Source organism: Symphalangus syndactylus, chromosome 4, assembly GCF_028878055.3.
Source record: "Symphalangus syndactylus isolate Jambi chromosome 4, NHGRI_mSymSyn1-v2.1_pri, whole genome shotgun sequence".
In the NCBI taxonomy this organism is placed as follows: domain Eukaryota; kingdom Metazoa; phylum Chordata; class Mammalia; order Primates; family Hylobatidae; genus Symphalangus; species Symphalangus syndactylus.
The window spans coordinates 44,977,102-45,001,543 of record NC_072426.2 but is presented as its reverse complement, the minus strand read 5'-3'; the positions used below and the strand labels follow the sequence as shown (position 1 = coordinate 45,001,543).

At 49.6% G+C, this 24,442-nt stretch overlaps 1 protein-coding gene across 2 annotated transcripts; it reads left to right on the top strand.

Moving 5' to 3' along the window:
• The first annotated feature begins 125 nt into the window (after positions 1–125).
• Positions 126–17,094, top strand: NODAL (nodal growth differentiation factor). Of its 2 annotated transcripts, none has more exons than XM_055274583.1 (3): positions 126–153; positions 13,023–13,720; positions 15,929–17,094. In XM_055274583.1, the coding sequence occupies exons 2-3, from the start codon at positions 13,229–13,231 to the stop codon at positions 16,079–16,081; spliced, it is 645 nt and encodes a 214-aa protein (XP_055130558.1). In that variant the 5' UTR covers positions 126–153; positions 13,023–13,228; the 3' UTR covers positions 16,082–17,094. The 2 variants fall into 2 exon arrangements, with proteins under 2 accessions (XP_055130558.1, XP_055130556.1); XM_055274581.1 differs by lacking the exon at positions 126–153 and adding an exon at positions 7,316–7,522.
• The last annotated feature ends 7,348 nt before the right edge of the window (positions 17,095–24,442 follow it).

Sequence of the window (24,442 nt, the reverse complement as noted above, 5' to 3'; positions counted from 1 at the left end):
TAGGGGAGGGCTCTGGACAACAGGGCTGGAGATGGAGGCTCATTTCTAGCTTGAGATCACAGAGAGCCACATATGCCCAGCAGAGTCACTGGATGGCACCTCTCAGCCTGGGCATCAGCTTCCAAGACCAACAGTTGGGGATACAGACTAAAGGTAGAAGCAAGAGACTTGTCTTAGACCTGCCTTTACGAGACTGAATTCATTCACGTAGGTTGCAGATTCCAGCAAACAGTGGGCAGTTATAAACCAGGGGCTGGGGCCTCAGAGAGAAAGGAATCAGGGGTCACCCCTGCTCTTAGGCAGCTCACAGTCTGGTAGGCTGGTGGCCTTCACTGAAGAGAGTTTAGACAACTGCTCTATGATGCTTTGCAAGCTCCACCTCCCGGGTTCACGCCATTCTCCTGCCTCAGCCTCTCCGAGTAGCTGGGACTACAGGCGCCCGCCACCACGCCTGGCTAATTTTTTGTATTTTTAGTAGAGATGGGGTTTCACCGTGGTCTCGATCTCCTGACCTCTTGATCCGCCCGCCTCGGCCTCCCAAAGTGCTGGGATTACAAGCGTGAGCCACCGCGCCCGGCGCTTTACTTTGTTTGTTGATTTTCTTCTTCTTTTTTTTTTTTTTTTTTTCCGAGACAGGGTCTCACTCTGTCACCCAGGCTGGAGTGGAGTGGTGTGGTCATGGCTCACTGCAGCCTTGACCTCCTGCCATCCCAGCCTCCCAAGTAGCTGGGACTACAGGCACAACCTGGCTAATTTTTAAATTTTTGTACAGACAGGGTCTCACCATGTTGCCTAGGCTGGTCTCAAACTCCTGGTCTCAATCGATCCTTCCATCTTGGCCTCCCAAAGCACTGGGATTGCAGGCACGAGCCACCACACCCCGCCCTGATGCTTTACTTAGAAGAGGGCTCTGCTGGCCAGGCGCTGTAGCTCATGCCTGTAATCCCAGCACTTTGGGAGGCCGAGGTGGATGGATCATCTGAGGTCGGGAGTTTGAGACCAGCCTGGCCAACATGCTGAAACCCCATCTCTACTAAAAATACAAAAATTAGCCAGGCCTGGTGGCACTCACCTGTAATACCAGCTACTCAGGAGGCTGAGGCAGGAGAATCACTTGAACCTGGGAGGTAGAGGTTGCAGTGAGCCAAGATCATGCCACTGCACCCCAACCTGAAGACAAAGTGAGACTCTGTCTCAGAAAAAAAAAAAAAGAAGAAGAAGAGGGCTCTGCTAAATTGCTGCAGGGGCAGTTACAGGTTTGTGGAAGAAGAGACTTTTAAACTATGTCTTGATAGATGAGTAGGAGTTTAGGAGTTTACCGGGGGGAGATAAAGTAGAAACAGCAGGAGGAAAGAACACGTAAAAGGCAAGGGTGTTTGGAGGCCCTGCTTTGGGAATATGGGGTTCAATCACTTAGCAAATACTTACTGGTACCTGTGTGCCAGGAGCTATGCTAGGCACAGAGGGATATGATGAAGCTGGTGCCCTCCACCCTCACAAAGCTTATGCTTTAATTCCTGTGTACCTCAGTTTCTCCATCCCTGAAAGGCTTTCCGCACAGAACATCAGTGAGGGGTGAACAGGATTGCTTACATAGGCAACCTACAGGCAAAGGCAGCCAGTGTCACCCCTGGCATACAGGAAATGCTCACTAAAGACATGTCCTCGATTCCCTGAGAATCTAGCTCTGAGTCAGCCCGCCAGAGACTCACTAGACAAGCAGGTTTGTTCGATGAATGAATGAATGAATGAATGACTAAATGCTACGTGCACTATACACTTTACACACATTTACTATTTATAGCATTCCTGTCAGTAGATATTATTTGTCTCCATTTTACAGCTGAGCAAGCAGAAGCTTCAGGATGCTAAGTGCCTGGTCTAATATCCCCAGGCAGGAAGTGACAGAGAAGTATCCAGATTCTGCCTCCTGGAGGCTCAACTTCAGGATCCAAGCACTTAACCGTGTCACACATTGCTGCTCATGTCAAGGGAGGGTCCCAAATGTCTCGATGGAAAACACTGGAAAGCATCTGAGAACCTCAAGGGACTTTGCCCCCACCCTCTTGCCAGCTGGGATGGCCTCAAAGGTTATCTCCCAGGTCAGGGAATCTGATGGTCAGTCTGTCTGGGGCAGAGGAAACGAGAAGGTGTCATTCCTCACCTGAGAAAAGGGCACTTCTGGTCTTTCTTATATGAAAGAGATCCTGGACTAACTAATGTCTTTAAAAAGTGAGGGTGACTGTTAGCCTCAGTCCTAAAAAAGCAACAGAGATTCAGGTTCTTCCAGGAATAGTGCCAGAGCCCAAGAAAGTTCAGAGATGGATGAGCTTTGTCAGACATTTGCTCTTGCGGGTCAGAGAGAAATTCCAGGCCTCCACAGGGCTTTAAGCCAATACACATCAGAAATGAGCTGTCTGCAGCTGTTGGACCCTGGGAAAGGGAAGACATTATTTGAGAGTTTTTTTAAAAGTCTTAGTACAAGGCACATTTTCACTCCTCTTCTATGGGGAAGCAATGGGTTTGGGTGACAAGCAGACTGCCCCTTCACATACTGGCTGTTTCCACTTGTAAATTTGTGGCTTTGGGCAAATTATCTGAGCTTCTGTTTCTTCATGATCTCTGAAATGGGGATGAGGATAAAATCAATGCAATTATTAGCAGAATGTCTGGCGCATTAGGTGCTCAATAAATGTTAGCTATGGTTATTATTATTCATTTTACCTTAAATAGTTAGTGAGCGCCGGCCGGGCACAGTGGCTCATGCCTGTAATCCCAGCACTTTGGGAGGCCAAGGCGGGCGGATCACAAGGTCAGGAGATTGAGACCATCCTGGCTAACATGGTGAAACTCCGTCTCTACTAAAAATACAAAAAAAAAATTAGCCGGGCGTGATGGTGGGTGCCTGTAGTCCCAGCTACTCGGTAGGCTGAGGCAGGAGAATGGCGTGAACCCGAGAGGCGGAGCTGGCAGTGAGCTGAGATCGCAGCACTGTACTCCAGCCTGGGTGACAGAGCGAGACTCCATCTCAGAAAAAAAAAAAAAAAAAAAAAAAAGCCAGTTAGTGAGCACCTACTAAGTACCACACAGTGCAAGGGACGTGTGATGAATAAAGCTTTACCCCTAATTTCAGGAAGCTTCTGGGCTGGGTATATTGGCCCATGCCTGTAATCCTAGCACTTTGGGAGGCTGAGGTGGGTGGATCACTTGAGGTCAGGAGTTCGACACCAGCCTGGCCAACATACTAAACATACTAAAAATACAAAAAAAATAGCTGGGCGTGGTGGTGCATGCCTGTAATCCCAGCTACTCTGGAGGCTGAGGTATGAGAATTGCTTGAACCCAGGAGGCAGAGGTTGCAGTGAGCCGAGATTGTGCCACTGCTCTCCAGCCTGGGCGACAGAGCTAGACTCCATCTCAAAAAAAAAAAGAAAAGGTCAGGCGCGGCGGCTCACGCCTGTAATCCCAGCACTTTGGGAGGCCGAGGCAGGTGGATCACGAGGTCAGGAGATTGAGACCATCCTGGCTAACACAGTGAAACCCCGTCTCTACTAAAAAATACAAAAAATTAGCCGGGCGTGGTGGGGGGTGCCTGTAGTCCCAGCTACTCAGAAGGCTGAGGCAGGAGAATGGCGTGAACCCGGGAGGCGGAGTTTGCAGTGAGCCGAGATTGCACCACTGCACTCCAGTATGGGCGACAGAGCGAGACTCTGTCTCAAAAAATAAATAAATAAATAAATAAATAAATAAATAAATAAATAAATAAAAGAAGCTTCTGGTCCAGCATGGAAAGCATGCCATCTTTTTTGTTCCTTCCCTGTCTCAGCAGATGAGGGTGCTCTGAGCTGAGCTGAGCATGTTTAAACAGGGACAAACTACACACTAGGCCACGTGGTGATTTGGTAGACCTGGGTTCTGGAATTGGCTTCACTGAGTCTGACTCCCACACCTCCATCTAGTTGTCTGTGCCTTCCCTGTGCTGCCATCCTTGGAACCCGAGTCCTGGTCAGAGGCTCCCACAGCACTAACTACAACCTGTCATTGTTGTATTTGTATGTGCGTGACCTGGATGAGAGTGCCTTCTGCCTCTGGGGAGGGGTCTGACGCAGAGGGCTGAGGCTGAGTCTCTAGGCTGGGGAAGTCAGATGACAACCATGGACCACCCACAATAATACCCGCATGCATCATCCTCTACAGTGACATCAGGTTTTAGAGCTTGTAAAGCATTTTTACATTCATTTCGTTTAGTCTACATGGGAGAAGTAATCTCTAGACATGTTTTGCAGATGAGGAAGCAATGTAGAGAGGTGGGTTACAAACTGCAACAAGAACCCTAGCCCATGCGGGTCCCAAAGGTGGCTGATCAGAATCACTGGAGGGCCAGGCATGTTGGCTCATGCCTGTAATCCCGGCACTTATGGAGGCCAAGGCGGGCAGATCACTCGAGGTCAGGAGTTCGAGACCAAGATGGTGAAACTCCTGTCTGTACTAACAGTACAAAAATTTAGCCAGGCGTGGTAGCATGTGCCTGTAATTCCAGCTACTGAGGGAGGAATTACAGCTACTGAGGCAGGAGAATCGCTTGAACCCAGGAGGTAGAGGCTGCAATGAACCAAGATCGTGTAACTGCACTACAGCCTGGGTTACAAAGTGAGACCCTGTCTCAAAAAAAAAAAAAGAAAAAAGTATCACTGGAGTGCTTGTGAAATATGTAGATGACCACGACCTCTCACCAAATTCTAAATCCGAAGGTCTGGGTCTGGACTTGAGAATCAATAGTTTGACCGGGCGCAGTGGCTCATGCCTGTAATCCCAGCACTTTGGGAGGCTGAGGCGGGTGGATCGCCTGAGGTCAGGTGTTTAAGACCAGCCTGGGCAACATGGCAAAACCCCGTCTCTACTAAAAATTCAAATATTAGCCGAGCATGGTGGTGGGGACCTGTAATCCCAACTTCTCGGGAGGCTGAAGCAGAAGACTTGCTTGAACCGGGGAAGCAGAGGTTGCAGTAAGCCGAGGTCGTGCCATTGCACTCTAGCCTGGGCGACAAGAGCGAAACTACATCTCAAAAAAAAAAAAAAAAAGGGAGTCAATAGTTTAACAAACACCAAGGTGATGCTTATCTTCAGGCGAGTTCAGACATAGTGCCATTCACTGTTTTTTTTTTTATTTTTTTGAGAGGGAGTTTCGGTCTTGTTGCCCAGGCTGGAGTGCAATGGCGCAATCTTGGCTCACTGCAACCTCCACCTCCTGGGTTCAAGCGATGCTCCTGCCTCAGCCTCCCGAGTAGCTGGGATTATAGGCATGTGTCACCATGCCCAGCTAATTTTGTATTTTTAGTAGAGACAGGGTTTCTCCATGTTGGTCAAGCTGGTCTCGAACCTCCGACCTCAGGTAATCTGCCCACCTCAGCCTCCCAAAGTGCTAGGATTATGGGCATGAGCCACTGCGTCTGGCCTCACTGAATTATTTACTTGTTTTTAATTTTTTTTTTTAAAGAGGGTCTTGCTATGTTGACCAGACTGGTCTAAACTCCTGGCATCAAGCTATCCTCCAGCCTTGGCCTCCCAGTGTGTTGGGATTACAGGCATGAACCACCACACCTGGCCTGAATTATTTACTTAACACAGATTTTTTGAGTTCCAACGATAATGATGGTATATACTGTGTGACAGCAGGATGAACAAGACAGTTCCAGCTTTAGGAAACTAACAGACTGTCCAGGTCTCCTGTGGTGGACAGCGCAGGTCTCCTGAATCTTAGGTGAGACCCCAGCTACGTGGGACAGCCTCCTTCCCTAAGACAGAGGACAAAGGCTTGGAGCTCCTAGTTGAGCCTGCTGGGCCTTTCTCCATTTTCTAACAACCTGCTTAGGTCTCAGCCTATGGTTCTTTTGTTGTTGTTTTGTTTTTTGAGACAGGGTCTTACTCTGTCGCCCAGGTTGGAGTGCAGTGGCTCGATCTTGGCTTATTGCAACCTTCGCCGCCCAGGCTCAAGCAATCCTCCCACCTCAGCCTCCAGAGGAGCTGGGACTACAGGTGCACACCACCATGCCTGGCTAATTTTTGTATTTTTGGGTAGAGACAGGGTTTCACCATGTTGACCAGGCTGGTCTTGAACTCCTGAGCTCAGGCAGTCTGCCAGCCTCGGCCTCCCAAAGTGCTGAAATTACAGGTATGAGCCACCGTGCCCGGCCAGCAGCCTAAGGTTCTTTTGAGCTGGAGGCATCCTGTGAAAGAAGTCAGGTGTATAGAGCACTTAGCACTATGCCTGGCACTTAGTAACTGTTCAGTAAGTGTCAGCCAGCAGCTAACGTGCTTGTCAAGGATCCGTAGGTGGGGGGAGCTGAGAAGAGAAAGAGCCCTTAGGTGTAAAGGAAAACGGATGGGGCCAGACACTGGGGCAGGGATTTACATTTCTTTAAAAGTCATTCCAGCCCTGACTTGACTTTGCACCTGGAAGGGAGGAGGCCAGACAAGATCACTCTTGTGCAAATAAGGAAAGCTGGGCCCAGAGATCAAAGTGAGTGGCCCTGAGCCGACACCCAGGTCTTCTGTGGCCCTGCCACACCAGGCAGGGATTGGGGGATGTGGGCAACAAGGGTAACACCTTTCCTCCTGAAATCACTGGGGTGATGTCTGCCTGTGGGGGAAGAACCTGATGAACCAGGAACACCCCGTTGGCTCCATCTGGCTCCAGCTTCTGCTGAACACTCCCTTTTCAGATGGAGAAGTCATCGTCCTGGTCTCTCCTGCCTTCTGTCTTCCCAGGAAAGCACTTCAGTATTTGGTAGGGCCAGGGGTGCTCCCCGAGGCCAGCTAGACAGTGGCCAGGGAGGCTGCGCCGGCCAGTTTGTGTCAAAGTCTGCCTGAGAGCCGCGAGGATCCCTCGGCATTCTCTTCCTGCTTCTTGAGGAGCCAGCGGTCCATTTGCAGCCTGAGAGGAGAGGATGGGGCAGGGATCCCAGGTGAGGTCGAGTAAGGAAGTCGCAGTACTGACCTGGGAATCTGCCGGGATAAGCCTGCTCTGTCTCAGCCTCAAGGCCTTTGGTACCTAGAGGAGCAGGGTGCCAGGGTGTCCAGACCGGGCAAACCAGGAGCCCTAGATCCCGTCCCTGGAACTAGGTCCTCCGCTAGCTTTGCGGGCCTCCTCCGCACCAGGCTCAGGTCTCGCCCATCCCCAGCAGGAGGTCTCTCTGCCCCCCACCCTCTGGAGGGGGGGTTATATGATCTTAAAGCTTCCCCAGAGGGAGGAAAGGTGGGGGCGGGGCGGCTGCTGAGGCCCAGGATATAAGGGCTGGAGGTGCTGCTTTCAGGCCTGGCCAGCCCACCATGCACGCCCACTGCCTGCCCTTCCTCCTGCACGCCTGTTGGGCCCTGCTCCAGGTGGGTGCTGCGACGGTGGCCACTGCGCTCCTGCGTACGCGGGGGCAGCCCTCGTCGCCGTCCCCTCTGGCGTACATGCTGAGCCTCTACCGCGACCCGCTGCCGAGGGCGGACATCATCCGCAGCCTACAGGCACAAGGTAGGGTGTGCCGCCTACCGCGCCCTGCTGGGCACCCCGGGGCGCCTCCGCCGCGTCCAGCCAGCGGACTCAGGAAGTGCTCTGGGTTGGGGTCTGCGGCTCCGAGCCGGGTTTGCCGCCGCCCGGGCGTCCCGAGCCCAGGGCCTAGCTCTGCGGGTGTCTCCGCGTCAGCAGGCTCGGGGTGCAGCGTTGGTGGCTGGGGTCGTATCCACGGCCGAGTAGGGAAGGGACTCCAGCGTTCAGGGTGTGTCCTCGAGGGGGACCATTGTCTCTGGGTTTTGGTTTGGGATTGCGCGGAGCGCAGCACGGAAGGGTGGGAGCCCCTAATCTCCGCTGTCTTGTGAAGTTGCTTATCCCGGCGCCTGGGTCTGCGCATCTGTAGGATAGGTGTAATAAATAACACCTCGCCTATCAGACTGTGGAAAGCGCGAGATGACAACGCGCGCGAAACGCTCAGCGCAGTACCCGGCACAGTCATAGTAAACGGTCCTTGGTATTACTGTAATGGTTTGGTCTTGGCGATTTTTTTTTCTTTCTGTGAGTGAGGGTGAATGGGTCCCTGGGTGTGACGTCAGGAGTATCAGCAGCTGAGCTGGTAACATCGGGGATTCGGGCTCACGGCCCGGAGATCAGGGATGGGCTGTCCCGAAGTCGCGAACTGTGGCAGCCTTGGGTCCTCCAGCCGCGCCGGGGAGGTGTCAAGTGTCTCGGGTAGCCCCGGGTTCGGGGCCATGATTTGCGGGGGAGTGGATGTCAAGGACGGCAGGGATCTGAGGGTATCGCCCTGGAGGACCTGGCAGCGCGTTCTGGGCACCCAGCGCGGCGAGCAGGTGGGTGCTGCGAAGAAGGAGCCCCTTCCGCGCCTCAATCCACATTCCGCCGCCTGGGCAGCCGCGGCCGCCCACGCCTCCCTCCGCTTGAGGGGGCCAGACGGCCCTCCCCGGGGCCGGGACGCAATCCACATCGGCTAATCTGATCCGACCTGCCGACTGCCCGCCCCTTGTGACCTGGTGCCGGGGGCTCCTCGCTCCCGCGCCTGGGGTCAGACAGCCGGTGACCCTCTCCGGAAGGGTCATCTGGGGACCAGCGAGACCAGGGACATCCTCGGGGGCGGGGCAATGAGAAATTTGCTGGGGTGCTCGGCCCCTCCACCGAAAAGCGGCCGGGGATGGGAGGGGGCAAAGAAGGGAAGGAGCGCTTTTCCAGTTCACTCCCTTCTGGAAAGTTCGAGATGTGTGCGGTGATGGACAGGCATCTGGAAAACTGGGTTCTAGGCCTCAAATCCTGCTTCCTGATTCCCTGTTGTCCCTGGCGCGTCTTGGTTTGTCTGCCTTCCCTTCTGTAAATTAGGAGACTGCTCTCTTTCAGCTAAACACTGTTTTTTTTGTTTGTTTTTTGTTTTTTTTCTTTGAAACAGAGTCTCCCTCTGTTGCCCAGGCTGGAGTGCAGTGACACGATTTCGACTCACTGCAACCTCCACCTCCCAGGTTCAAGGAATTCTCCTGCCTCAGCCTCCCGAGTAACTTAGACTACAGGCGCGCACCACCGTGCCCAGCTATTTTTAAATATTTTTAGTAGAGACAGGGTTTCACCATATTGGCCAGGCTGGTCTCGCCTGACCTCGTGATCCGCCTGCCTCGGCCTCCCAAAGTGTTGGGATTACAGGCGTGAGCCACCGCGACCGGCCTAAACACTGTTTTTGAGTGTACAGCGGCATGTGGCACATTTACGTTGTGAATTGGCCTCATTTTCTAAGAGCAGTGGGAAGAGCCCTCCTGGAGGGAGACTGGAGGAGAAGGGATGTCCTGGCCCCACTCCTTCCATCTTGGGTTTATTTAGAATAAGCTGCACGCAGTTGCATGAAAGGGATGTTGGAGTCCAATTGGGTTTACATATCTGTTGCCGTTTAACCTTCACCTTGGACCTTCAGTTTTCTCATCTGCAAATGGTGAGATGAGAGGAACAGTGAGGAGATTTAGAGAATGCCTATGAAACACTTGGCACACGGGAAGCCCCTGATGGTAACGACCCTTATAATTTATGAAAGTGTAGAGTGGGTGCTCAGTGTCAGGCCCTCACAGCCCTGCCTCACGGCCCTGTCTGGGGACGGCGGTGTCAGTGACAGGAAGGGAACCCAAGGGTGTGAGCCACCTCTTCAGAACTGGATGTGGGGCCAGGCACAGTGGCTTACGCCTGTAACCCAGCACTTTGGGAGGCCAAGGTGGTCAGATCATGAGGTCAAGAGATCAAGACCGTCCTGCCCAACGTGATGAAACCCTGTCTCACTAAAAATACAAAAATTAGCTGGGCATGGTGGTGCACACCTGTAGTCCCAGCTAGTCAGGAGGGTGAGGCAGGAGAATCGCTTGAATCCAGGAGGTGGAGGCTGCAGTGAGCCGAGATCACACCACTGCACTCAAGCCTGGCCACAGAGCGAGACTCCATCTCAAAAAAAAGAACTGGAGGTGGGCCAGGAGGACATCAGGGGCATCTATGTGGCTAAGTCTGCATTCAGCATATGAATGGGTTTTTGGGTGTCCATGAACCCCTTCCTCATACCCACCTTAAAATCACATTTGTTGTATTTAGATGTGTTTGTCTTTTTCTGAGAACATTCCTACCTTGCATCAGGCACCAATGACACCCACAATATTAGAACCCTTATTTTAAGATGAACCAGAGAACCTATCAGCCCTGTCCCAAGGCGCCCTGGCAGCAGTGGGAGAAGGCAGGAAGGGTGGTGGAGTCACAGACTTCTTTCAGCAGGAAGGACCAGCCTCTTCCCTACCCAGCCTTGCCCACTGCCCATCCTGTTCACAGGAGACTTTGCACCCCTGTCCAGGTCCTTGTGGCCTGTCCGGACACCTTCATTTCTAACTCTCAGACCTGGGCAATAATGAGGCAGCTGATGGCGGCCAGTGTTTATTGAACTTTGGTTGTGCTGGGCAAAGCACATTACATGAATTATCTCAGTTAATCCTAACACCACTGTGAGGTGGCTACTTTTACCATCTCCCTTTTACAGAGAAGGAAACTGAGGCTCAGAGAAGGAAAGTAGCCTGACCAGTGTCAAACAGCAAGTGACAGAATTTGAGCCATCATGGGGAGACTTGGGGGCCCCTGCTCTTAACCATTAATCAGGAGTGCCTTCTTCTAAAAGAGTTGAGATAAAGTTTTTTTTTCGAGACAGAGTTTTGCTTTTTGTCACCCAGGCTGGAGTGCAATGGTGCAATCTTGGCTCACTGCAACCTCCACCTCCTGGGTTCAAGCAATTCTCCTGCCTCAGCCTCTCAAGTAGCTGGGATTACAGGTGTGCACCACCATGCCTGGCTAATTTTGTATTTTTTTTAGTAGAGACAGGGTTTCACCATGTCGATCAGGCTGGTCTCGAACTTCTGACCTCAAGTGATCCACCCACCCCAGCCTCCCAAAGTGCTGGGATTATAGGAGTGACCCACCGCACCTGGCCAAGATAAAGTGTTTTTAAACTCACCGCCCCAATCCTCCAGGTACAGATGGCAGCAGTGGGTGCTGAGTAATGTTAGCCTCCTCCCCACACTTCTGGAGAAAGCTGCCAGTCGGGCCGGTTATTGCCTCCTGTAGGTGCTAATGAGGAGGGAAGTGGAAATTAAGTGAAAAAGAGCTGCTGGAGATGGGCTGGGAGAAGTTGCCATGAGGCTGAGATTGGGAGTGGCCCCTTTACAATACAAGCTGGATTTCCCAGAGAAATTCACTTCCTCTCTGACCAAAGATGCTCTCGGAGACAGTCAATGAATAAACTGTTATGCAGCCAGGCTGGACCTACATCAGAGATCATCACTACCTCCAGAGTCTATTCACAAAGAGTTACAAATGCCCTGTCTTATTTCTAATGAATAACCCCGACTTTTATTTAGCAATAAACCTTCAAACCTCTATTTCTCTGGGTCCTTGTGATAATCAGAGAGGGTGGTGCAGCATTATTCCCATCGCAAAGAAGAGGAAACTGAGCTTGAAGAAAGTTCATCACTATTTTTGTTGTTGTTGAGACAGAGTTTCGCTCTTGTTGCCCAGGCTAGAGTTCAGTGGCGCCATCCCAGCTCACCACAACCTCCACCTCCTGGGTTCAAGCAATTCTCCTGCCTCAGCCTTCCTGAGTAGCTGGGATTAGGCGTGAGCCACCACACCCGGCTAATTTTGTACTTTTAGTAGAGACAGGGTTTCTCCATGTTGGTCAGGCTGGTTTCGAACTCCTGACCTCAGGTGATCCAACCGCCTCGGCCTCCCAAAGTGCAGGGATTACAGGCGTGAGCCACCGCGCCCGGCATCACTATTAAGTGACCTGAAAATCCACAAATCTATGCTATTCCCAGACATCAGGGAAAATCAATCCAGGACCAGAATAAATGGGGTGCGCTCCCCTACTCCTTGTCATCCAGTTTGGGTTTGGTTGTCTTGGCTGTGTGGAACAGGGCTGGGTGTGTGTGTCTTCTGGGTGATGATCTCTGATGTAGGTCCAGTCTGGGCATCTAACAGTTTATTCATCTGTTGTCTCATAGAGCATCTTTGGTCAGAGAGAAAGTGAATTTCTTTGGGAAATAATCCACCTTGTATTGTAAAGGGGCAACTCCCACTTTCAGCCTTCTGGAAGCTTCTGGGTGCATGCGATTGCTGTGTGCCCCAGGTGTGTGAATGACCTGAGACAGGAATGGGCGAGCATCCTGTAGGTGGGTAGTCATGCCTAGAAAGCCTTTAGAAACCTATTTGTAAGGTTGCCAAAAACTCTTAGGAACTGGGGGGTGGGTAGAGGGTGACCAGTCTTTGGCTTCTATTGCCTGTGGCTCCCTGAGAGCTCTGAGCTTTTCCATGATATTCACATCTAGCTCAATGTGTCTGTAAAACAGGCCACTCTTTTTTTTTTTTTTTTTTTTTTGAGACAGAGTTTCACTCTTGTTGTGCAGGCTGGAGTGCAATGGCACTGTCTCGGCTCACTGCAACCTCTGCCTCCCGGGTTCAAATGATTCTCCTGCCTCAGCCTCTCGAGTAGCTGGGATTACAGGTGCAAACCACCACGCCCAGCTAATTTTGTATTTTTAGTAGAGACAGGGTTTCTCCATGTTGGTCAGACTTTATGTACGGGAGGAGAGAGGGGAGGAGGAGATGCAACTCATCACACTTTTACTGACTGTCCTCTGGCTGTGCAAGTTATCTTGGAAGGGGGACTGTAAGAACAGTGATTCGGAGTCTGGGCTTGGCAGTTGGGCGAATCCACGTTTACTCTCGGCTCTGCCACCTTCCAAGAATGACACCTTGGTCAGGACTTTTAACTACTCTGAGCCTCAGTTTTCCTCATCTCTAAAAGGGACTCAAATCTTACCAACTCATAGGGTTGGGGTGAGAATTTGAAGGTAATTCTATATAAGGTAAGGCCTCCAGCAAGAGCTATGGTGGTTGTGACGCTGACTGAGGCTGGGGGAGGCCCTCACTCACCCTGCTTCCTTCCTGGTTTTCTCCTACCCAGATGTGGAGGTGGACGGGCAGAACTGGACATTTGCTTTTGACTTCTCCTTCCTGAGCCAACAAGAGGATCTGGCATGGGCTGAGCTCCGGCTGCAGCTGTCCAGCCCCGTGGACCTCCCCACTGAGGGCTCAGTTGCCATTAAGATTTTCCACCAGCCAAAGCCCGACACAGAGCAGGCTTCAGCCAGCTGCTTAGAGCGGTTTCAGATGGACCTGTTCACTGTCACTTTGTCCCAGGTCACCTTTTCCTTGGGCAGCATGGTCTTGGAGGTGACGAGGCCACTCTCCAAGTGGCTGAAGCGCCCTGGGGCCCTGGAGAAGCAGATGTCCAGGGTGGCTGGAGAGTGCTGGCCGCAGCCCCCCACACCACCTGCCACCAATGTGCTCCTTATGCTCTACTCCAACCTCTCGCAGGAGCAGAGGCAGCTGGGTGGGTCCACCTTGCTGTGGGAAGCCGAGAGCTCCTGGCGGGCCCAGGAGGGACAGCTGTCCTGGGAGTGGGGCAAGAGGCACCGTCGACATCACTTGCCAGACAGAAGTCAACTGTGTCGGAAGGTCAAGTTCCAGGTGGATTTCAACCTGATCGGATGGGGCTCCTGGATCATCTACCCCAAGCAGTACAACGCCTATCGCTGCGAGGGCGAGTGTCCTAATCCTGTCGGGGAAGAGTTTCATCCGACCAACCATGCATACATCCAGGTGGGATGCCAGGAGTGAGGGGGAGGGGAGGCAGTAAGTTGGCCTTGGGGGACAGGGCTTTAGCTTTGCTATTAAATGACTGTGTTCCTGTATTCACAGTTATTCAAGTACCTCCAATGTGCCAGATCCTGTGCTAGGTACCAGGGATGTAGAGATGACCGAGTGTAACATCCTTATAGCGCCTGTATGGGGTCATGCCATCATTGGGTAGCCTTGAACACATTGTTTCTCTGGGACTTTATCCTTGTCTTTCATAAAATTAGGGGGTGGGGGTAGACCAGAGGGTCTCAGCACTTCCCTGGCCCTGACATTCTAGGAAAGGAAGAATCTGGACTTTGGAGACAGGCAGGCCTGCATTTGACTCCTCATTAGCTGTGTGATACTGTTCAGGTTGCTTATTCTCTCAAGCTTCGGTTTTTCCACCTGTAAGATGAGGAGGGCAATGCCATATTTCAGAGGGATGCTGTAGGGTTAATGAGATGACATGCATATGGCCTGTAAAGTAGTTGGTAGGTAACAGGCATGTTTGGCTGCATTATGGGGCCATGGTTGGAATCTCACTGTTCCAGCCACAGTATTTTGGTTCAGAATTGACTACCCATTCCACAGAAGTAGACAAGGCCAGCCAGGCGTGGTGGCACATGCCTGAAATCCCAGCACTTTGGGAGGCTGAGGTGGGTGGATCACCTGAGGTCAGGAATTCGAGACCAGCCTGACTAACATGGTGACACCCCATCTCTACTAAAAATACAAAAATCAGCCAGGTGTTGTGGCACCGTGCCTGTAATCCCAGCTACTTGGGAGGCTGAGGCAGGAGAATCACTTGAACCCGGGAGGCAGAGGTTGCAGTGAGCCGAGATCATGCCATTGCACTCCAGCCTGGGCAACAAGAGCGAAACTCCATCTCAAAAACAAGAAAAAGAAGTAGACAAGGCCAGAGGCTGCCACTTGGTGCCATTAGTCAGCCTAAGGTCTAGGAGGTGGTGGAGGAAGAATGGAGCTGGTGAGTTAAGAAAGAGAAGAAGATGGAGAGAACAGAAAATAGAACCTAATATGGTGGATCTGATGTTATAGGTGGCCCTGCCCTGCTGTCAAAGGTCATATGGGACCAAAATGTTTTCATTTTACTCCATGAAGTCTGGAATGAGAATCTCCTGGACTTGCAGTATATCCTCCATGCCAAGCCTCAGGCGGGGTTCAGGGTCTCTGGGGAGCATGAGCACATGGGCTGAGGTCATGCAAGGGAGTCACTGGGGGGGCTAGAGCTTCCGAGGACCTGTCCTGAGCCTCACCCAGGCCCGCTGATTTTCATCGCCCACCTGGAGCACCACAAAGACCCAGACAGTCCCAATTGCCAACTCTGACACTCTGATCTAAAAAGATGTTACTAGACCACAGGGACAGGGCCTGGTTCCAAAATGCCAAGGGGTTATTACCTTTCCTCCTATTGACTCTCTCTGTCCTTCTCTGGCTGACAGCAAATCCCAAAAGAATTTCCACATGACTAACTCTTCTGCTTCATATTTCTAGAACTAAACCAGGAGTTTCTTGGAATATTTTTAAAATTGGTATTCACAGCCGGGCACGGTGGCTCACTCATGTAATTCCAGCATTTTGGGAGGCTGAGGTGGGTGGATCACTTGAGCCCAGGAGGTCAAGACCAGCCTGGGCAACATGCTGAAACCCTATTTCTACAAAAAATACAAAAATTAGCCAGGCATGGTGGCATACACCTGTAGTCCCAGCTACTCAGGAGGCTGAGGTGGGAGGATCACCTGAGCCCAGGAGGTTGAGGATGCAGTGAGCTGAGATCGCACCACTGCACTCCAGCCTGGGGAACAGAGCAAGACCATCTCAAAAAAGAAAAAAAAATGGTATTCCCTTTAGACTAGAATAATAGGAGAACATAAAAGTTAGCTACTACTACTAAAAAAAAAAAATTAGCTACTACTCTACCCAGATACATGTAATTTTTTGAATCTGTTTAAAGTCTGTTTTCACAAAACAAGCACAGAGCTAAAGTTAGTTGAGACATTGGAGTTCATGATATATTGGCAAGCTAATTCCTTTATGAAAATAATTTTCTGCTATTTTTGCACTCAGGAACTGACTTTAACTCCGTAACTTTTTTACTCTTTACCGAGAAATACTACTATTCTGACCTGCCCATTAGGATGTGAATTGACATTCCTTTCCTTTCCTTTACAGAGTCTGCTGAAACGTTACCAGCCCCACCGAGTCCCTTCTACTTGCTGTGCCCCAGTGAAGACCAAGCCACTGAGCATGCTGTATGTGGATAACGGCAGAGTGCTCCTAGATCACCATAAAGACATGATCGTGGAAGAATGTGGGTGCCTCTGATGACATCCTGGAGGGAGACTGGATTTGCCTGCACTCTGGAAGGCTGGGAAGCTCCTGGAAGACATGATAACCATCTAATCCAGTAAGAAGAAAGAGAGAGGGGCAAAGTTGCTCTGCCCACCAGAACTGAAGAGGAGGGGCTGCCCACTCTGTAAATGAAGGGCTCAGTGGAGTCTGGCCAAGCACAGAGGCCGCTGTCAGGAAGAGGGAGGAAGAAGCCTGTGCAGGGGGCTTGCTGGATGTTCTCTTTACTGAAAAGACAGTGGCGAGGAAAAGCACAAGTGCATGAGTTCTTTACTGGATTTTTAAAAAACCTGTGAACCCCCCGAAACTGTATGTCAAAGTTGAGACATATGTGCATGTATTTTGGAGGTGGGATGAAGTCGCCTATAGCTTTCATGTATTCTCCAAAGTAGTCTGTGTGTGACCTGTCCCCCTCCCCAAAGATTAAGGATCACTGTATAGATTAAAAAGAGTCCGTCAATCTCATTGTCTCAGGCTGGGTTGGGGGAGCCCCACAGCTTTCTGGCTGGCCAGTGGCAATCTACTGGCCTTGTCCAGAGGCTCACTGGAGTGGGTCTCTGCTAATGAGCTGTACAACAATAAAGCCATTGTCTAGTTCTCCTGGGCCAGCTGGTGCCTGTGAAGGCAGAGGCAGGAACTCATCCAAGAGGACCGGCCATGTTGGGTTACAGAAGCTAGAGCCTTCAGACATCCCTGCGCCTGTCTGCTTAGGCACACACAACCTGAGTCTGTTAAAGTTGGTGACAATCCACCTCAATCTCTCAATGTGTGCTATTAATGAGGCCTCTGAGCTTCCTATCCAGCAGTGGTGAAGGCCTTGCCCTGGGTGGCAAGATACTTGCTCTATGGTCACAGCTCAGCCACTGGAAGCTGTGTGACCTCAGGTGAGCAATTCACTGTCCAGTCTCCACTTGTCAAAGGAACGCTGGTGAATCCTAATGCATTCATATTAAATGTCTGTTGTCAGGCTCAGAAGAGCCATGAGCTTTAAGCTGTAGACTGAATAGGAAGGACTGCCTTTTCCCTATCTCCCTCTAAAGCTTATAAAGCCTGCTAAACCCAGTCCCTGCCACATGCCCTTAATCTAACCTTTATCAGCTCTTTTGTTACACAGGGTTCTAAGACTGACTTAATTTCAGGTTCCACATGGGCAGCACAGCAAAAGGAGACTGAGTGAGGCAGCTCTATCCCCCAAAACCCCTGACCACAGTTATCTTCCAGGTAAAAAGACCTCAAAGGCAGCAATTCTGGCTGGGTGCAGTGGCTCATGCCTGTAATCCCAGCACTTTGGGAGGCTGAGGTGGGAAGACCGCTTGAGTCCAGTAGTTCAAGACCAGCCTGGGCAACATAGTGAGAACCTGTCTCTGTTTAAATAAAACAAACAAAAGAAGCAATTCTGCTCTTAACAGCTTGATCTCATTGAGCATTGCCAAAGCAGGGGCACTTTTTTGGGTAGTTTCATGGAGCAAAGGGGCCACTTTACTGGGAATGTGAGCCCACAGTGTATCTACCCCATTCTACTTTCCCAAGAAGCCTACCCACTTATGCTAAAGAAAATGATTCCAATCATTAGTGAACCCTGTTGAGCTCAGACGAACTCAACTGAGGCTTTGGTTGAGTCAACACCATAGTCATGGCCCAGAAAGGGGCTGGATTTGCTAGAGCCAGGCCCAGGCTTGAGAAACCTCAGTGCCTTGATTCCACAACAAAGCTGATCCAGATGTTCACTGCCTGGACTGGAAATAGACTGCCCAGATCCAACAATTCAGAATCATAACAGGATTCTGCATCTGCCCATATACACAACAGGAGAGCAGGGACAACCTTGAGGTCAGCTTGTCTGATCCCCATTCCTAAATGAGACCTCAATGAGGCCTCAGGGCCCGACCACACAGCTAGGAGTGGCAGGGCCAAGAGCTGAGCTCTGGTCTCTTGAGCCCTAGGGCCACTTACTGCTTAATAGCAACTAGAGGTTTGTGCTCACCTATCTTGGGATCCAAGCCTTAGCCTTTAGAACCAAATATTTGAACCCAATTACACTACTGAACTAGTTCTTAGAAGTGAAAATCCCACCCCAGGACTTTCTTACATGGCTGGTGCCAGAGAGCGGAAGGTCAAGCTATTTGTAGCTACAGCTTGTGGGAGTGTTTAGTCAGCGGCTCTATTGACTCCAAGAACAAACCCTTGACGACAGGGCATTGCCTCATGTCATATAAAAGTAGCACACAAAGTAGTGAAACTCTGTGTTTTGCTGACCCCTGCTGAAAGCTCAGTGTTTGCTACGTCAGCAACAGAGTCATTCTGTTGCCTGGACAGAAGTCACTGGGGCAAAGCCTACCTACCCACCCGAGCCTAGGGAATAGCTCCATGCTCTAGGCCATGTGCTTGCTGAAGGCTCTGTAAGTCACTGTAAATACTACCTTGGAGAATTGTGTCCTGTCTGAACCTGGGATGTTTTCTGTTGTTTTGATATAGGATCTTGCTGTCACCCAGACTGGAGTGCAGTGGCACAATCATGGCTCACTGCAGTCTTGCCATCCTGGACTCAAGCAATCCTCCTACCTCAGCCTCCCAAGTAGCTGGGACTGCAAGCATGCACCATCATACCCAACTAATTTTTTAAGATTGTTTTTTGTCAAGACAAGGTCTCGCCATGTTGCAAAGGCTGGTCTCCAACTTCTGGGCTCAAGCTCTTGTCCTGTCTTGGCCTCCCAAAGTGTTGAGATTACAGGTGTGAGCCACTGCACCTGGCCTGAACCTAGGGTTTTAAGAGCACTCAAGAGTTATTTTACCACTCTCAGGAAGTGCCAAGTCAGTTGTGTGGGAAAAATTGGACACATTACACTCTTTGGCTGGGGAAGTGGGTGGGCCTGGCAGTAGGTAAGCCTGGAGAAATTAGAAACATTGTAAGAAACAGAAACACGGGATCCATAGAGATGTGGGGAGTGGCTGTGACCCTGGGATAGCACCCCTAACCTGGGGTTTGTCTCTGTCTTTAAAAGTCTTCCTTTTCGGGCCGGCGCGGTGGCTCATGCCTGTAATCCCAGCACTTAGGGAGGCTGAGGCGGGTGGATCACGAGGTCTGGAGTTTGAGACCAGCCTGACCAGCATGGTGAAACCCCATCTCTACTAAAAATACAAAAATTAGCCGGGCATGGTAGCATGCGCCTGTAATCCCAGCTACTCAGGAGGCTGAGGCAGGAGAATCACTTGAACCCAGGAAGCAGGGGTAACAGTGAGCCGAGGTCGCACCACTGCACTTCAGCCTAGGCGACAGAGCGAGATTCAGTCTCAAAAAAAAAAGTCTTCGTTTTCATTAGCAGTAAGATCCTTACCTATCCTAATTGCCTTTAGGGCAGAGTAAAGGATGTGGGAAAGGGCTTTTAAGGTTTTGGTCCCATCTTCCCTTAAAGAGATCCTTTAGTCCTTCTATAGGTTCCATGAGTAGGTGGTAGCTGCAGTGCTCAAACCTGTTCCACTCTTAAACTTACACACTTGGAGGGAAGAGGAGAGGGGGCTGAATAATCTCTGGGTGTCCCTGTCAACCGGGCTGTGCTTGAGTCCCTTAACTACTCTTTACTGAGCTAAGTATACTAGGCACTGGGCTCTTTGTGACATCAACTGGGCCTCACAACCACCTAGAAAAGTTGTTTCTTAACCTTATTTTAGAGAAAACTGAGGCTTGTAGAACAAGAATTCTGCTGGGTAATTCGGCTACTAAGCAGCACAGCTGGAATTGAAACTGCCTGACTCCAAAGCCTGTGCCCTAAACCTCTACACAGTTCCGATGGGAAAGCTTCCTCCAGTCCAGTTTTATTCTGTGGACCTCTGTTCACGTGAAAGAATTCTCATTCTCAGGACTAATGCATGAGACCTGCTAGATTAGTTAACAGCAGGGAATCTGACGCTCATGCAGCACAGCTTGGTTTGAGATAACAGGCATGATGGACGTCTAACCAGTGCTCCCAGGGACACAGGCAGCCCCTCTTCTGAGAAAGGAAAAGTTGTTTGGGCTTCCTCAGGGCTGGCACTTGAGAGAAGGACATGCTTGGGTGCTGTCAGCCCAGCATATACATGTTCACCTCCAAGCTCCTGAGCACAGGACCAGGGTCATGCTCCCTGAGAGTCCCACCATCTCCTTTGCATACACAAGTCCACAGTGACAAAGTGCGTGCTCCGCAAGTGTGGAGAACTGACAAAGAGCCAACTACCTCTTACCTCTGCCCATCTCCCCCACTAGCTGAAACTCCTGAAATGTGAAACAACCTTAGCACGATTTCACCAGAAATTTTTAAAAAATTAAAACACCAAGTTGATACTCAAGATCTTTATTGATTTAACTATAACAGCAACCATTGATGAGAATTTAATTTTTTCCTTAATTTCCAAACATCTGCTGGTTTGGAAGAATAGTTAAAATACAAAAACAACTGATCACGGAATCACACAGGACTGCCTCAAGGACTGCATGGTGCCCTCTGCTATCCATCCACACACAGTGAAATGGATGGGAGGGATGAGGGAACAACACATCATGGGAGACAAAGGGAAGACCAAGGAAAGTGCTGGCAGTCTCCGCTTTTCCATTCAGAATGGATGGAACTGGGCCATTAGTGGCACTAAGACAGGGCAGGGCTATTTTTTTTTAAATAAAATATTTTAAAGATGCATAAAATGGACACCTTAGCATGTGAGTGTCCTTTGGGCTCTTCAAGACACCTTCTTTAAGGTTTACCCCTGGAGTAGCAGAGGGTCTCCTCACCCAGGTGGAAAGAGATGGGCTCCATCTGCAGGTAAAGGAAAGGCACTGGCGCACGGCACTCAGCAATGTAGATACAGGCACCAGGTGGGAGCAGGATGGCTTACCCAGCAACCTGCCTCTTAGCTCCCTGCTAGTGTTCTTCCCTCCTCCCCTGGTTTCCAGTTAGAAGTACCCTTGGCCTGGGCTTAAAAAAAAAAAAAAAGATTAAGCTGGAGAGAAAGGGGATACACTTGGGCAAGAATGGATATTTTGTGCTAGATTCATGGAATTTTCTAAGTGTCCAGGAGTTTTGGTTTTTAAGCACCGGCAAGAGCTCCCTTTGGAAATTTCAATGTGGCCAAATGATTATCAAGCATTGCAGCATCTCTCTGCCAGCCTCCCACCCTTAGAAAGGTGGCAGAGTGAGAGTTTAAATACCCTTGGAAATGTGTTTCATCTCAGTAATATTTCCACTGGGTATCCATGACATACAGTATGGTCTGCCAGCGCTGCAGGCAGACAGCCATAAGCAAAGAGAATCCACAGACCCTCTGAACAGGGACTCATAAGCCTTCTCCTAAATCTAAGCTTTGCCAAAAGGTTATCAACTTCCAGGACCAGCCTAGAGAAATAAATTTAAATTCCAGAGAGTAGGATAGGTGATGTAAATGATTGACTGAAAAAAACAAGTATCAATAACTCTTAGTTTTCAGTTAGAAATTTCTGTAAGTTAGCCTCAAGAAACTCCACTACTGAACTGGAAAATCATGACTAGGAACAGGAAGCGGCCCTGGGGTAGAAGCATTCTAAAGAATTGTGACCCAACTGCATCAATATCTGATTTCATCTTTTATTAAAAGCTGAGAGTTAAAGAACTGTAGGGATAACTAAGTCCACCTCAAAGTCCAGACAGAACCTGCCCTCCCAAAGAAACAATGTTTCTTTAAAACAAATACCACACCTTCCCAGATATTATGGGTAGGTAAGTGACTAGGTTTTGCAGATTAATCTATGGCTACCCATGTGCATGTAGTCCAGAAAACATGCCAAGAAGGAATAGCTCTGAACCAGACACAGAAAGGCAGTGTGGCTTCCTCTCTAAAGGGAAATGCAAAGGGCTAAGAGCCCTGGCTTCAAGCAGCTGTCATCCTAGATGAGGAAAATGCAAATAGATTCAATCTCTGGGATATTGCTGGAAAATGCAAATAGATTCAATCTCTGGGATATTGCTGCCAACATGCTGAGCCCTTCACCAGTTGCCTTGATTTGAAGCAGTTCCTCTATGTACACTGGCTAAACGATGGACTCCGGCAGTGAAACCCACATACTCAGCAGGCTGCATTCTAATGAAAATGAAGGAATTTAACTAATGGTGTTTGAGCTGGAAAGGTAAAGTCTGAGAGTCCCAAAGAGCTGGAAACCCAAAAAAAGAGAAGACCAATCCACCTCAAAATAAGAAAAACAAAATTCATTTAAAGGTACTCTAAAGATGAGTTCTTTACTTCTGGAAGAAGTATCCTTTTCTTATAGTTCCCTCAACAGCAATACTTCTTATCCAAGTATACTCCCAAGCAAGCAGGGCTACAGATAAGAAAATGCTGGGAAGAGGCAGAGCATAAATCCAAACAAGAATTTGCATCTTTGGCCAGGCGCGGTGGCTCATGCCTGTAATCCCAGCACTTTGGGAGGCTGAGGTGGGCAGATCACTTGAGGCCAGGAGTTCGAGACCAGCCTGGCAAACATGATGAAACCCCATCTCTACTAAAAATATAAAAATAAAAATTAGCCAGGCGTGGTGGTGCATGCCTGTAATCCTAGCTACTCGGAAGGCTGAGGCAGGAGAAACACCTGAACCTGGGAAGCAGAGGCTGCAGTGAGCCGAGATCGCACCACTGCACTCCAGCACCCCAGCCTGGGTGACAGGGCACAACTCTTGTCTCAGAAAAAAAAAAGAAAAAGAAAAAGATATTGCATCTTTAAGGTCATCTGAAATCTCTAAAGACTTGGTTAGGAATGAGTGCCAGAAACACATAGTAGCCATTCACTAGAATGTGTTAAAATGAAAAACTTCATGTAAGTTTGTTTTCAGGGTGAACACAAGACCAGTTATTTAAGAACACATTGCCATCAAGAAGCCCAGGAAGAAATGGGCATGCAGGGTTAACCTGTGCACTGGATTTAGAGGAGCAACAGACATTTGTAATTCTCAGATGTTCCCTATTTTATTGAGTGGTTGCTTCCTGGGTGAGAGACCTGACCTGAGTCTGTTGAGACTGGAGAGACCAGGTACCAAGCACCGACTTTGGTGGGAACTGGCTTCCTGATAACATCATCTATTTCACCTAAACGTGAATTGCTTTCTTTTCTTCAGCTCAATAGCTTAACATCTAATTCATGTTTGCTGCCTTTGCTGGACAATCTCCATTCCAAATAAGACAGGTTTAGTGGCTCAGCTGGAAGGCCCCAGTTTCTTTTGTTCATTCCTAGCTACAGGAAAATAAAAGTGGTAAATGAGTCTTACAGACACCAAGTCTAGGATGTGCAAATAAGCATACTTGAGCTGTTGGTAGTTAGGCATATTATTTTCTACTACTCCTGGGAATTGCCATTTCTTACCACCCCTCTCAAAACCAGCAGGTAGCTTTGGGGAGTTTGCCTTCTATCCCAGTTTGGCTATGCACATCTTCGAGAATTGTTTTTGATAGCAATCTATCTTTCAGCTTATCTAGATTAAACCTACCTCCCTGTTGACCTACTTTCATCCTTAGTTGGGGTGTGGTGCTTTTAAGATATGTCCATAAATTCTTTGCTACTGCTCCATTGGGGTAGACGTATGTGTAATTCCTCTCTCCTTGAGTGCAGGCTGAACTTAGTGGCTTGCTTCTAACAACTAGGATAAGAAGTGACGGTGTGTCCTTTCCAAGACTATGTCTTAAAAGGCACTGCAGCTTTCTCCTTGCCCTGCCCCACCATCTCTGGAATCAGCTGCTCAGGGAGAAGCCAGGTGTCATGGTGTGAGGACACTCATGCTGTCCTATGCAGAGACCCACATGGGAAGAAACTGAGGCATCCTGCCAACGGCCACAAAGAGAGAACTTGGAAGTGGTTTCTCCAGCTCCAGCTGACTGCAGCCCCTGCTCACATCTTAACTGTAACTTCATGATACCATGGGCCAGAACCATCATGTTAAACTACTCCCAAATTCTTAACCCACAGAAATTGACAGATAATGTTTACTATTTTAACATACTAAATTTAGGGTAATTTTTTACACCGCAATAGATAACTAATACAGGTGGAAGGACAAAACTCTTGGCTTGGAAGCCCAACGCCTAGAAAGCCAGCTTCTCTGTTATCTGTGCCCTTGAAAATGCTGTACCTATTTAAACAGAATATGAGAACTGCTGAACTCAATAAGCCACACTATAAAGAAGGCAGAACCATGACAATGCATGTCTGCTGTTGGAATTTGAAGGGAAGTCTCTTCTCATTAAGATCGATTGTCCCCACAAGTATAGAAACATGGGTTCCTCATAAAAAGAAAACTACAAATGGTCACTAAGATGTTAAGAGCTGTCTCAAAGTGGTAACTTAAG

Coding starts and splice junctions, on each gene's coding strand:
- NODAL (XM_055274581.1), top strand. CDS start 7,330: ATGCACGCCCACTGCCTGCCCTTCCTCCTGCACGCCTGTTGGGCCCTG. Junction 7,523..13,022: donor CCGCAGCCTACAGGCACAAG/GTAGGGTGTGCC, acceptor TCTCCTACCCAG/ATGTGGAGGTGGACGGGCAG. Junction 13,721..15,928: donor CCAACCATGCATACATCCAG/GTGGGATGCCAG, acceptor TTTCCTTTACAG/AGTCTGCTGAAACGTTACCA.